The 13860-nt window shown below is 37.2% G+C and overlaps 2 protein-coding genes across 2 annotated transcripts in view; both read right to left on the bottom strand.

The window, feature by feature from the left end:
• Positions 1-4778: 4778 nt before the first annotated feature.
• LOC107664236 (ankyrin repeat domain-containing protein SOWAHD-like) lies at positions 4779-6132 on the bottom strand. The gene is made up of 3 exons (XM_016454748.1): positions 5996-6132; positions 5661-5750; positions 4779-5409 (listed from the first exon to the last, which is right to left on the bottom strand). The coding sequence occupies exons 1-3, from the start codon at positions 6129-6131 to the stop codon at positions 5225-5227; spliced, it is 411 nt and encodes a 136-aa protein (XP_016310234.1). The 5' UTR covers position 6132; the 3' UTR covers positions 4779-5224.
• Positions 6133-9277: 3145 nt separating this feature from the next.
• The window catches only part of LOC107664119 (ankyrin repeat domain-containing protein SOWAHC-like), a 27540-nt gene continuing 22957 nt past the window's right edge, over positions 9278-13860 (bottom strand). Inside the window, exons 10-11 of the mRNA XM_016454576.1 lie at positions 13683-13685; positions 9278-9737 (exon numbers count right to left, since the gene is read on the bottom strand). Coding sequence (XP_016310062.1) covers positions 9531-9737; positions 13683-13685 — 210 coding nt within the window. The 3' untranslated portion in view covers positions 9278-9530. The remainder of the gene's footprint in view (positions 9738-13682; positions 13686-13860) is intronic.

Raw genomic sequence — 13860 nt, 5'->3', positions numbered from 1 at the left:
TGTCATTAGAATGGCCAATAGTCAGGTGTCAATAAGATCTGTTAACAAAAGCATGAAGGGAATCCACAGAGAGTGTTTCACACCTTCGACATGTTAGTTTTTCTTTCTGGAAGTAATTCCTTTTTAAGTCGTTTTCAGGTGAGAAGAGGTCAAATCGAATTAAACACTGTGAATCAAGTTAGCATTAAACCTAAAAGAATAATAGCTAAAAAGGAATTATCACATTTATTTTTTACTAAAGTATAATGTAGAGGAATTTAGTCTAAAGAAACAAACAAATAAATAAAGCAAGATGTTACTTTAAGGAGCTTTTTCCACCTAATATGACCTTTAAAAAAGACTTTCATTTTTTTTGTACGAAATATATTTTAATATTGATCTAAATAAAAGGTTATGAGTCATTTGAATGTTATGAAGCACATTTTTTTAAGTTGACAAACCTAAATAAATTAAAATAAATTTCCATTTGTGGTCTAAATCGTTTAAAATCGCTTTTCAAAAAGAAGTTTGTTTTTATATGGGCCATTTCATTACAAGACAGGTCTCATTTTAAATGGCATGACCTCATAAAAGTGTTGGCCTCCTAAAACAATGCTGTTGTTTTTAGCGTTCAAAACCCTCATTTTGAGAGCTAATGAGCTATGCCAAGTCCACAGGCCCAAACAGAGGGAAGTTAGCTGAACGTGAATGTTATCAGTCTTTCCCACCTCTCCTTTATCAATCACCCCCGCCACTATCCATCTATCTTTTGTCATTTGTGTTATCAGTCCCACTCTATCACTCTTTTTTACAGAGAAGTGACATTGCAAGTACTCACCAATGGGAGGATGCCTTTGTTAGGGGTCTGGACCGGGCCCGCCCATTCCTCTTTCTCTTTTGGGGTGTGATTTGATTGACAGCCTCCGCATGGGGTGAGTGACAGGTGGTGTTCGTTAGCCTCTGACAGGCGGCATGGTGGTTGGAGTTTGTGCTGTAGATTGGGGCCCATCTACATTAGCATCATTATGTGTGGTTGAGAATACAGTGCACTATGTCCATACGGCATCCAGATTCCTGCTACATGTTCTGCTGCTTGAATGAAAGACTGGGATGCTGCAAAAAGAGAACACCTCAGTTCTATAAACAGAAAGAGAGATAGACAGAAATATAGACACAAATATATGTATAGACAAATCTAAAATGTATTAGACAGACAGACAGAATAGATATGCATTTGATAGACAGATAGATAGATAGATATGCATTTGATAGATAGATAGATATGCATTTGATAGATAGATGATAAGATAGATATGCATTTGATTGACAGATAGACAGATAGATATGCATTTGATAGATAGAGATAGATATGCATTTGATAGATAGATAGATAGATATGCATTTGATAGATAGATATATATGCGATAGATAGATATGCATTTGATAGATAGATATGCATTTGATAGATAGATAGATATGCATTTGATAGACAGATAGATAGATAATGCATTAGATAGATATATAGATAATGCATTAGATAGATAGATATGCATTTGATAGAAAGATATGCGATAGATATGCATTTGATAGATAGATATGCATTTGATAGATACAGATAGATAGATAATGCATTAGATAGATAGATAGACAGATATATAGATAGATAATGCATTAGATAGATAGATAGATAGATAGATATGCATTTGATAGATATATAGATAGATAATGCATTAGATAGATAGATAGATAGATATGCATTTGATAGACAGATAGATATGCATTTGATAGATATGCGATATAGATAGATATGCATTTGAAAGACAGATAGATATGCATTTGATAGACAGATAGATAGATAATGCATTAGATAGATAGATATGCATTTGATAGATATATAGATAGATAATGCATTAGATATAGATAGATAATGCATTAGATAGATAGATAGATAGATAGATAGATATGCATTTGAAAGACAGATATGCATTTGATAGATATATAGATAGATAGATATGCATTTGATATAGATAGATAATGCATTTGACAGACAGACAATGATAGATAGATGGATAGTTCAAGTTCAAGTCTGCTTTATTGTCAATTCTTCCACATGTACAGCACATACACACAGAGAATTGAAATTGCGTTACTCTCAGACCCTTGGTGCATACAGATAACACTAACAGTAGAACATAAATACAGATATACAGATTAAGTATAAAATACAACTATACAAATATACAAATAAGGTAAAATGTAAAAAAATATATAAAAAAATATATATAAAGCAGCACATGGCAGATAGAGTGCAAACCAGTGAAGTAAACAACAGTGCAGATATAATGATTTGTAGTGCAAAAAGAGCTTATTTAGACTGATTTAAAGTGACTGTGTGTGTGTATTTGGGAGGGGGGAGTGGGAGAGTCCGTCAGAGTTCAGTGGTGCGTGGGGATAGATAGATAGACAGGCAGAGAAAAGGACAGAGAGATAGATAGATAGATTAAAAATTTATTAGATAGATATATAGACAGTCAGGTGGATAGACAAAATGGTAACTGATGGATAGTTAAGACATCATTGATCATTTGTGATCAGAAACTCAGAAAATAACAGCCAGCATCGAGACTTGCATGAAGAGCTTAAATGCAGTTTTCTCCTCACAATCAATACCTGGTGTGCTTGTAAGGCATCTGTGACATGACATCTACATTTTGGGTCATTTGTAAAACAAAGACTACAAGGAAGCTGGAGGCCTTGAGCCGCTGGTTTCAGTTCCCCCTCCCCGGCACAACGGCGGCCCCTAACCGCAGGGTAGCGGCCCTCAGATGGAAATGAGCAACATATAAAAAAATATATATATAAAGCAGCACACGGCAGATAGAGTGCAAACCAGTGAAGTAAACAACAGTGCAGATATAATGATTTGTAGTGCAAAAAGAGCTTATTTAGACTGATTTAAAGTGACTGTGTGTGTGTATTTGGGAGGGGGGAGTGGGAGAGTCCGTCAGAGTTCAGTGGTGCGTGGGGATAGATAGATAGACAGGCAGAGAAAAGGACAGAGAGATAGATAGATAGATTAAAAATTTATTAGATAGATATATAGACAGTCAGGTGGATAGACAAAATGGTAACTGATGGATAGTTAAGACATCATTGATCATTTGTGATCAGAAACTCAGAAAATAACAGCCAGCATCGAGACTTGCATGAAGAGCTTAAATGCAGTTTTCTCCTCACAATCAATACCTGGTGTGCTTGTAAGGCATCTGTGACATGACATCTACATTTTGGGTCATTTGTAAAACAAAGACTACAAGGAAGCTGGAGGCCTTGAGCCGCTGGTTTCAGTTCCCCCTCCCCGGCACAACGGCGGCCCCTAACCGCAGGGTAGCGGCCCTCAGATGGAAATGAGCAACCAAACCAACAATGTAGCGCCTAATCTCTTCAGAGAACCGAGAATCAGTTACACAGCAGTGGAGGCCTCTCCGGGCTTTTCAGCGGCTCCCCCCCGCAAACGCAGAGACGCACACACCCTCCGACCCCCGTCCTGTGTAGCCACAGGCTCCCCTTACACATGGGCCAGATACAAGGTATCCCCCTGCAACAGAAGGGGCAAGAATAAGTGGAGCGCAGGGTGGGGCAGAGCCCTCAAAGCACGGGATTAGAGCTAATGTGCCCTCCCTGGGTCCTAATCTCTTCAGAGGAGCATCGTGTTTGAGGGCTGCGGGTCAGTCAGATAAGTATCTATTACAGCAAGGCCCTCTTATCCTTCAAACACCCCCATGCCCTTCAGAAATGATGCCTGTCTTCTCCTGTGATACCCAAAACCCGAAAGCAAGCGCTGGCCTTTTGCGACTAAGCTGGAATTAAGGGCTCAGGACCTTACGGAGGGCCCATATTTGCTCCATCTGGGGAGCTCAAAGCCGAGCGACCGATGGGCATCAAAGAAGGAGAGGAGAAAAGAACCCAGGAGCTTCGCTAGGAAGGTGCGAGCCGGGGGACAGTGACTGAGGTGGAAGATCTGATAGGGTGTAATCTTGTTAGGGTGATCCAGGAGAGCGATGAAAGAGCCACACGCTAGATTAGCGCAAGGGCCCGGAGGAAAGGTGGGAGATTGGGGCGCAACACTTTATGACAAAAAAATGATCTTAACAATTAGAGGGAAAAAAGCACACATTACACACAGTACAATTTATTTTTTGTTTTATATAAGGGAACATAAATTACATTATGAAAATAAACACTCAGGTAACAGGAAAGACCCTCAGATTTCCAGCATAAGGCACAAACTAGAAGATTTACTCAACATCATCCTTTGGAATGCAAAAGACATTTATTTTAATAAAAAAAAAATGGGCAAGACATTAGCAGCAGAAAAGAATAAAAGAAAAGGCTCTCGCAAAGCATTTAAATTCCATAAAAATATATTTCAATATTTCAAAGTGTGTGACTCATTTTTTAATTGGAATTTGATCATAAAACTCTTGTTTGGGATATTATTGGCTGATATTATTTTTCCCGGTGCACAGAGCCTTTGTCATGACATCATAAAAAAAGTTATTTCAGGAGCAGATTTATTTAGCTAGCTGAAAAAAATATTTATATTTATACTTACATTGTTCATTTATATGGTATCTATCTATCTATCTATCTATGCAAAAAGTTAAATATTATCTATCTATTATCTATATTTTTATAATTATATGTAATATATTACATATACAAAATTAAATATACTATACTACACTAGATGAGTATATTATAAAATAAGAGTACATCAAATATTTTAAAACTGGCAAATAAGGTATTTTTTGATTTTGTTGTCTTTAAGGATGAAAAACATTCTCACAGAAGAACCATAAACTGTGATTCTGACTTTTAAGTTTGGCAAGGTGAAAATAAGGCAAATAAAAGCTGAAGTTGGTCTCTATTCAAGACATAACTTTAGCATTAACATACAGACAACATAGTTCTCCAAAACTGTGGGATCATAAGATGAACAGGTCATTTAAAATGCACCTTTTCATTGCTTAATGAAAAATGTAAACCTTTAGCAGAGAAAATAAGACATTACATTTATAGAATATCACACACAGCTGTGGCATAATACTACAAATGCTAATAAAGCTAAAAAGCTACTTAAATGTGAATACAACTACATCATACTATTTGTGCGAATAAAGCAGCAAAGTGTGTTTTCATCTGTACACTACTCAAGCGGCACTAAAGCGAGACTTCACACAGTCTACCGTGAGAACTTTCTGGGTCTAAACGCAGGCAGCATGAGCTGATGAGCAACAGTCCTCTCCTCCGGCACGGGCGCCAGGTCCTCCGCTGAACCCCACTTCTTCATGGAGTGAAATAATGAGGTGATCTTCCTGTTCCTGCGCTCGCCGGCCTGGGTCAAGCTGTGGCACTCGCTGACTTCAGCTTGGAGAACAAACATCGAAGCAGTGTTAAGAAGAAGACCACACTGTGCATGAAACAACATGCTGGAAGGACAAATAGGGTGAAGACAAACAGTCCAAAACTGATCCACGAGGCACCCCGTGGATTCAGAGAAACCACATGCCTGGCCTGCGCTAATGTGGAAAACATCCTCAGTGCCACATGTGCCACACGTCAAACACCCAGCTGCATTGCATTTTTGCACAAAAAAAGAAGAACGGAGATTGACTCACATAGTTCATGGTCTTCTAATTGTGTCTCTCGTAAATTGAGGTAATGATATGCTAAGTGGCCGCTGTAGTCCCGCAGATTGTCCTTCGCTCCTGTGAACATGTTTATATTTCAGCAATATTAAATTAAGCAACTCAAGTGTCACTGCTTTCATATTTGTCTTATTTAATTTCGGAATATGTCATGATATTTTGTTTATTTTTGCTCTGTTAATTTGAGTTACATGCTTAGATTAAAAATAATAATAATAATAAAAATAATAAATAATAATAAAAATAAATAAATAAAGCAAAGCAAAACAAAACAAAACAAATCATTCTGAGGTATGAATGCTTACCGTATGTCCTGACCAGCAGGTCAAATATATGTCGATGGCCGTGCAGTGCTGCGATGTGTAACGGTGTGTATCCCTGTAAGAACAAAAGACTGAATATCTCAAAAAGTGTCAAGAGCATGTCCAGGTCATATTTCATCCCATAATCGAAAGAATCAAAAAAAAATATATATATACATTTTATTTTTTAAATTAAATCAAATTATATAAAAATATGTAATTTAATTAAATATATAATATATTTTACATTTACAAATATTTTGCATGTAGTAAGTAGAGTTTTTGCACACTATTGACATTATTTTCATGACAATTAAGCCTATTTAATAATTGTCACTGCTGTAACACACACACACACACACACACACACACACAAATAGACATATTTTGTATTAAATTAAACAAAAATATTTAATTCAATTTAATACAAACTATATTTTACATTAACAACTATTTTACATAAAGTAAAATTTGTCAGATTTTTTGCTCTGTAACTTTATATTCATGACACTTAAGCCTATTTAATAATTTTCATTTCTGTAATATGTACGTAACACACACATATAAATATAAATATATGGTATTAAATTCAATTAGACGAAATTAAATACAAAATATATTTTACATATATTACTGTTTGAGCTAGTACACAATCGTCAAGCCATCTGATTCATCTTGTAATACATCATTTACACTCCGCATGTTCATTCTCTCCCACTAGGTAGATCCCCACCTCCTTAACGGCACGCGGTGGAGTGGCCCATGCCTCCCATAGGCTGCCAGCGGGCCCCAGCTGTGCACAGAGGGTGTGGAGGGGACGGTTTCCTGCCATCTAATGGCGGTCTAATTACAAAACAACAAACCAGTGTGCCCACTGCGGGGGGAGCACAGGCCTGTCACGGGGTGCAAGATTGATGATGTTGGTATGACCCTCTGATGGAGGACCCACCCAGGCATCAGGCTGTTGACAAGGCCTGTCAGGAGGAGAAGGGGCCGCGCACCGCACACATGCACACGGACGCTGGAGCTTCAAACGCCCGGCGCTCTCAAACACAACGAATGGAGAAGATGGGAAGCTATTGACCTCAGCCTGAGCGACACGCCTCCTTTATCAGGACGATGATGTGAGGTGGATTCTTCAAGATGACACTGGATCAAAATCAGCCACTTTATGTGCTTGTACTGTGCTTAAGTTTCTGTGAACGTTATTGTGGAGGGAAAAAAAAGATCAAATAACTTTTCTCCACATTTGATATGTTTTTCTTTCAAGAAGGGTCATGTGGGTGAGGAAATTTTTTTTAAAATACTATCATCTCAAATTGAATAAAATCCATTTCTGACCTACATTACTTAACGCTTAATTTTCTATTTCTGGAAAGTTTACCTGACACTGTTTAAAGGTATAATTCACCCAAAAATGAAAATTACCCCATGATTTACTCACCTAAAAGCCATCCTAAGTGTATAGGACTTTCTTCTTTCAGACGAATACAATCAGAGTTATATTAAAAAAAAATGTCCAGGCTCTTCCAAGCTTTATAATGGCAGTGAATGGGTGTTTAGATCCCAATAAAGTGCATCCATCCATCATAAAAACTGCTCCATACAGCAGATAAATGCCTTTTGAAGCGAACCGATGCATTTGTGAAAGAAAAATGTGACGAATGCAGAAGCGTAGAGGAAAGAGCGAAACAAAACACCCGGTTAATTAAAAGTACAAAAGGAGGATTTGTAAAGAAAAATGTTGGATGATTTCAATATAAACCAAGAGGAGACTGGTTTTCCTTTGCTGTAAACAAAATTTGGATCTTGTGAAACCAGTAGGGGTGTAACAGTACGTGTTTTCGTATCGAACGGTTCACGGGGTAAATTCCAAATGGAAGTGATGGGGCATAGGGAAGATCACTTCCATTTGGAATTTACCCCGTGAACCGTTCGGTATGAAAACATGTACCGTTACACCCCTTAGAGACTAGCATATTCTTACCGGTTTTTCTCACCGGATATTTTTCTTTCACAAATGCATCGCTTTGCTTCAGAAGGCCTTTAATAACCCCCCGGAGCCGTGTGGAGCACTTTTTATTATGGATGGATGCACTTTATTGGACTTTCAAATCGAAACACCCATTCACTGCCATTATAAAGCTTGAAAGAGCCAGGACATTTTTTAATATAACTCTGATTGTATTCGTCTGAAAGAAGAAAGTCATATACACCTAGGGTAGCTTGAGAGTGAGTAAATCACAAGGTCATTTTCATTTTTGGGTGAACTATCCCTTTAAGTTAATTTTTCTGTTTCCCGAACGTTAAACCAAACCTCTCAAAACTCTTCACAAAACTGAAAGAGTAAAAACAAAATGAATGAATGAATGAATGGAATGGATTTTTTTTGTTTTGTAAAGAAATGTATATATAGCAAAGAACAAAATACAGTTCTGGTCTACATTATTTAACTTTAAATTTCTGTTTCACTCATTTTAATGCATTGTGAAAAATACCAAATAAATGTGTCAAAAGTAAATCACTACTCCATGCTATATCAGCTGATAATATTTTGATTTTTACACCAATTTGTCAAATACTAATTCGAACTGCCTAGATTTAAGATATTTCTACACAAAACTACTCTAAAAACATAAAACAACTTCTGGAAGTAAACAAAATGAGGTCATGTGACAACAATTTGTCATACTGAAATGCTTTTAGTGGCTATGGTTCCTAATAGCATACCACTCCAAATATTGTATCCCACAGTGCAATGGGCTTGAAGTGAGTTCATTACTGCTACTGTGCAAAATGTTGGTATTGGTAAGATTTTGGTAATGATTTTAAAAAAAAAGTGATTTATGCTTTACAAAGGCTGCATTTGTTCGATCATAAATACAGTAAAAAAACCAGTAATGTTTAGAAATATTACAATTTAAAATAACGGTTTTCTATTTTAATATATTTTTAAATTTAATTTATTGCTGTGATCAAAGCTGAATTTTACATTCAGTGTCACATGATCCTTCAGAAATCATTCTAATATGCTGGTTTGCTGCTCAAGAAACATTTCTGATTATTATCAATGTTTAAAACAGTTGCGCTGCTTCATATTTTTGTAAAAAAAAAAATGAATGTAAGTGTAAGAACCTGAAGCAGTATCTATAAGCTACGATTTCAGTAACTCAACCCATTTTTACACAAAATGGCATTAAAAATGCAAAATTACACTTTTCAATAGTTTTTAATAACTAGACCCAACTCACTGTCTAAAGTCACATGACAACAATGCATGTGAGAAATCTATGTACGCATACTGCATACTATTTCGTCTGTACACAATACGCACCATATCTCCACTATTGTGTATTCTTAAGCATGTGTTCTGTACTACGGGAGGGTCCTGTCTCCTGTAGGTGTTTCCAGTCCTGCCCGTGGGACATATTGTGATAGATGAAGTCTGGTTTCCCTATCAGCCGCTCTATTGTTTGGGCTGTCGCACCCTTGAGATGGATTGGCCGGCACACATGCTTGACTGACAGCGCGACAGGCCTCATGGAGGCTCGGCAAGATGGACGACGGCCAACAGGATGTGACGTCTCCTACCCTTGTTCCTCAGGTTCCTGTTTTGGCCTGGCGGGGAACCCTCAACTCTCACTAACCAAATAGCACCTTTGTGACGACTACCACTGGGGCACAACAGAGACATATTCACTGCGGCTTTTAAAGAAGAGCGATGGACAAATGATGTACTCACAAACTGGGCGGAGGAAGGAGGAAGTCCGGGATACATCGGGAGAGGATGACATGGTGGAGAAGAAGAGAAGGAGAAAGAGATGAGCACACAGGTGGATTTACATTTACACCTGATGTACGGCAAAGTTTGTTTCAGAAATCATTCTAATATGCTGATTTGCTGCTCAAGGACAGTTTGTTATTATTAACAATGCTGCTTCATATTTTTGTAAAAAAAAAAAAAGTTTCCACTCTGGAATAGCTGTGCAAGAACCTGAAGCTGATGATGGTTACTGATGTACAGCAAAGTTTGTTTTATTATTTGCTTAGGTTACGGTAATAAGAAAGTAAAAATACCTGAGAATAATGGTATCAAAAATTATTTAGGCGCGGCCATATTAGAAATATTTCAGCAGATTTTTACGGGCAAAAAAAGGTCCATTGTCTATCATCAATATTGTAGAATATGTTCCCTCATTTTAGTTAGAGTTGGCAGGTTTTATGACGGTAAATGTTACTTTTTACGACCAGGTAAAGAAAATGTAAAGGAATACATTTAACGGAACACAATACGTCAATATGTTTTCTAAACGTAAATGTCTTTTATTAATGCTTCAAAGTTTGAAAAAAAACAACAACTTCCAACAGATCTCAATAACCTTTTAATTAATTTTACTAAATAAATAAATATTTATTTATTAATAAATAATATGTATTTATTACCTTCTAAACACAGTGGGGGTGGGGGGTGGGGGGGGACAACAACAACAAAAAAGTTGTTCATCTGTATTCTTGTTTTCGAATGCAAAAGCCTAAAGATTCCTGAATCAAAATACATTTACTTGAGAACCAAAAAGACCAAAAAAGAGTTTATGATTAAAATAAGATCTGTCTATGGGCTCAGAAAATTCAACTTTAAAGTGAAAACAAGTTTTCATTCCTCACTGACAGATATTTGTTCTTGTTTTAAGCATAAACTCACATAATTTTGTTTAATTTCTCAGAAAACAAGATGTTTAGATGTTTGTATTGGAAAACAAAATAAAAATACTGTGCAAAATATACTTTTTTTGCAGGGTATGCAACATGCCATGACTATGAATGTAATATTTTCCACTCGGATTTAAGACCTTTTAAGGCCTTAATTTTGTGGAAGGGTGAATTAAGACCCACAGAAACCCTGTTAGCAAATAATCGCCATGTTGAACTAATCCGTTCCCTAGTTTTAATTCATTCAAATCAAGGTAATTAATTAGAACAACATGGCCACAGTTTACTAAAACAAGGGAACAAATTCTTAATACACCCTTAAAAATGCTGGGTTAAATACAAACCAGCACTGGGTAAAATTTGGACAAACCCAGCACTGGGTTGTTTTCAACCAACAGTTGGGTTAAATGTTTAACCTAACCTTCTGGTTAAGTAACCCAACCGCTGGGTCAAAACAACCCAATCGCTGGGTTTGTCCATATTTTACCCAGCGCTGGGTTGTATTTAACCCAGCATTTTTTAGAGTGTATCCACGTTATGTGTGGGACTCCAAACAAATGCTGTTTTGGTTCGATTTTGTTCAAAATGACGTCACACCCTGTTAATCTTTGATTTCTCTTGAAGTGCATCAGGGCCTTTATCTCGTTTGCGGCCAGAAAGCGAGCGGTCCTGCTCGAGTGGCTCAAAGCAAAGAGTGTTTACGTTGCATCTGAGATCTTGACTGTTTATTTATGGGCTTCACTGTGAGAGCTTCAATTGGAATTTTCCCCCAAAGGAGCTTCCAACGTGTGAAAGGAAAACAGAGATCGTGTCGAGTTATGGGATCAGGGTGATGTGTAACTTTAGCGACTGAGAGGCTGAAGGCGAAGCTTAACTACTTAAACTTAAGACTTAAACAATAGAAGTGGCAGAAAAGATCCAGGACAGCAAAAAATGAGCATCCTTAAGATCCAACTTTTGTTTTGTCAGACAAACTCTACTTTAAAGGTTGGAAAAGCTGACATTACATATAATATTAAAGTCCATTTTTTGTTCATTTAGTTTGAGAACTTACAATGTCAAGTTTAGTGGTGAGGGTCCAACTGAGAAAATACTGGGCATGCTCAGTTTGATCAGCGTTTATGCACTTGAATAATTTGTATTTTTAGTCAAAGCACAGGGAGTTATAATAACAAATATTTGTCATTCAGAAATATCAGATGTTTTAGCTCTATGTAGTGTTTTTGATAGTATTTTGTCATTAAATGTATGTTTCAAGTCACCATTAGAGTGATTCTTTTCAGTAAGATTTTTTTCCATTTCAGCACATATACACAACTTTCTTTGGTGTATTGAAGTAATTATTATTCTATATTCTCATATTTATCTGTATTTTTAGATTGCTCAACAAACTGATACACAAGTTAGATAAACTAAGACAACTCTACACCACTAATACTTACATTAATTTCAAATGCAAGCTGACTGAATAATGATCTACAATTGAAAACATTAATTTTGAGTTCATAGAACATATATGTGACCCTTGGACCACAAAACTAGTCATAAGGGTACATTTTTCGAAATTGAGATTTATACATCATCTGAAAGCTGAATAAATAAGCTTAACATTGATGTATGGTTTGTTAGGATAGGACAATATTTGGCCGAGATAAAACTATTTGAAAATCTGGAATCTGAGAGTGCAAAAAACTCTAAATATTGAGAAAATCGCCTTTAAAGTTGTTCAAATGAATTTCTTAGCAATGCATATTACTAATCAAAAATTAAGTTTTAATATATTTACGGTAGGAAATTTACAAAATATCTTCATGGAACATGATCTTTCCTTAATATCCTAATGATTTTTGGCATAAAAGAAAAATCAATAATTTTGACCCATACAATATATTTTTGGCTATTGCTACAAATATACCCCAGCGACTTAAGACTGGTTTTGTGGTCCAGGGTCACATATTGCGTTTGATGAAACTTTAAATTGTTAAACTGATACAATGATTTTTCCACAAATTGAGTAAACTTAAAAACTCCTGATGATGGTTGCCTGAAGTTTTTGAGTTTTTTTCAACTTCTGATTTTTTTTACAGGTAAAACGCCTCTTAAACCATCATCTGGCAAGCACAGTCACACTGTACCAACCGAGAAGAGAGGTGGCTTGCTTGGCACGCCGTCCCGGTTCAGGAAGGGGTGCATCAAAGCCACATGGGGGTCAGACTTACCCCCTTCCTGGGGACACGGTGGCAATTGTTCTCCAATTAATCCCAGCCTGCTCTATTACTTTCAGATTATCTTTAAGTGGTTGAAGTCTTTGAGGTGAGGCCTAATCTCTCCCGCACTTCAATGGCCACCGTTGTATCTTGTCGGCGCGGGGAAGGCGAAGGGCTTAGAGGTTCTTAGAAGGTGGTCCGACACGGGACAGTGTGAGAACTCCGGCCCAGGCAGGGACCACAAACACCGGCTCAAAGCTCTTAAGCGCACAGGGGGGACAAATAAAAGGATTTGAGCTTGTTTTTGGGGGGTGAAGGAGCTAAAAAGCTATCTTTCATAATCCTTCTGAAAATAAGCCTTTGAAATGCATGATCGGGGTTGAGCTTTGCTCTTTGGTCTGTGTCGCACCTGGGTACGAGGGTGGAAACTGTGGAAAGTCGGTAACCTTGCGAGGAGCCACAGGGAATCGGCGGTCCAGAACTCTAACGTCATGTACATCGCTGACGAGCTTCTCACCACGCTGGCAAACATTTACAATGATCAGTACTAATCACCTGAAACATAACGATGCTTAACAAAAAAAAGTTTTTTTATGAGGAACTAACTAAAAAAATTGTGTAGCTTTTCTAGTAACTAGCTTTTCCAACGTGTGATAAAATACTACATTGCTGTTGAGTGAGAATGCAGCTTTACAGCCAAGCAAAAGTCGCGATCTCAACACCGTTTTTAAACAGTTTCCCCAACAATGAAAAAGACAAAAATTTTAACTCACCCCCTTTTGGAAGTCAAATCCAGGAGATATAAGAGAGAGAGAGAGAGAGTGTGAGAGTGTGAGAGTGTGTGTGTGAGAGAGAGAGAGAGAGAGTGAGAGTGTGAGAGTGTGAGTGTGAGAGTGTGAGAGTGTGAGTGTGAGAGTGTGAGAGTGTGAGAGTGTGAGTGTGAGTGTGAGA

Source organism: Sinocyclocheilus anshuiensis, unplaced genomic scaffold (assembly GCF_001515605.1).
Source record: "Sinocyclocheilus anshuiensis isolate Anshui unplaced genomic scaffold, SAMN03320099.WGS_v1.1 scaffold67, whole genome shotgun sequence".
In the NCBI taxonomy this organism is placed as follows: domain Eukaryota; kingdom Metazoa; phylum Chordata; class Actinopteri; order Cypriniformes; family Cyprinidae; genus Sinocyclocheilus; species Sinocyclocheilus anshuiensis.
The sequence above is the reverse complement of the archived record's forward strand: the minus strand, read 5'-3'. Positions and strand labels throughout refer to the sequence as shown.

Excerpts from the sequence above, each read along its gene's own strand:
- LOC107664236 (XM_016454748.1), bottom strand. The coding sequence starts at position 6,131 with ATGAAATATGACCTGGACATGCTCTTGACACTTTTTGAGATATTCAGT. Across the intron at positions 5,751-5,995 it reads CCTGCTGGTCAGGACATACG|GAGCGAAGGACAATCTGCGG; the intron begins GTAAGCATTCAT and ends ACATGTTCACAG. Across the intron at positions 5,410-5,660 it reads ATTAGAAGACCATGAACTAT|CTGAAGTCAGCGAGTGCCAC; the intron begins GTGAGTCAATCT and ends TTGTTCTCCAAG.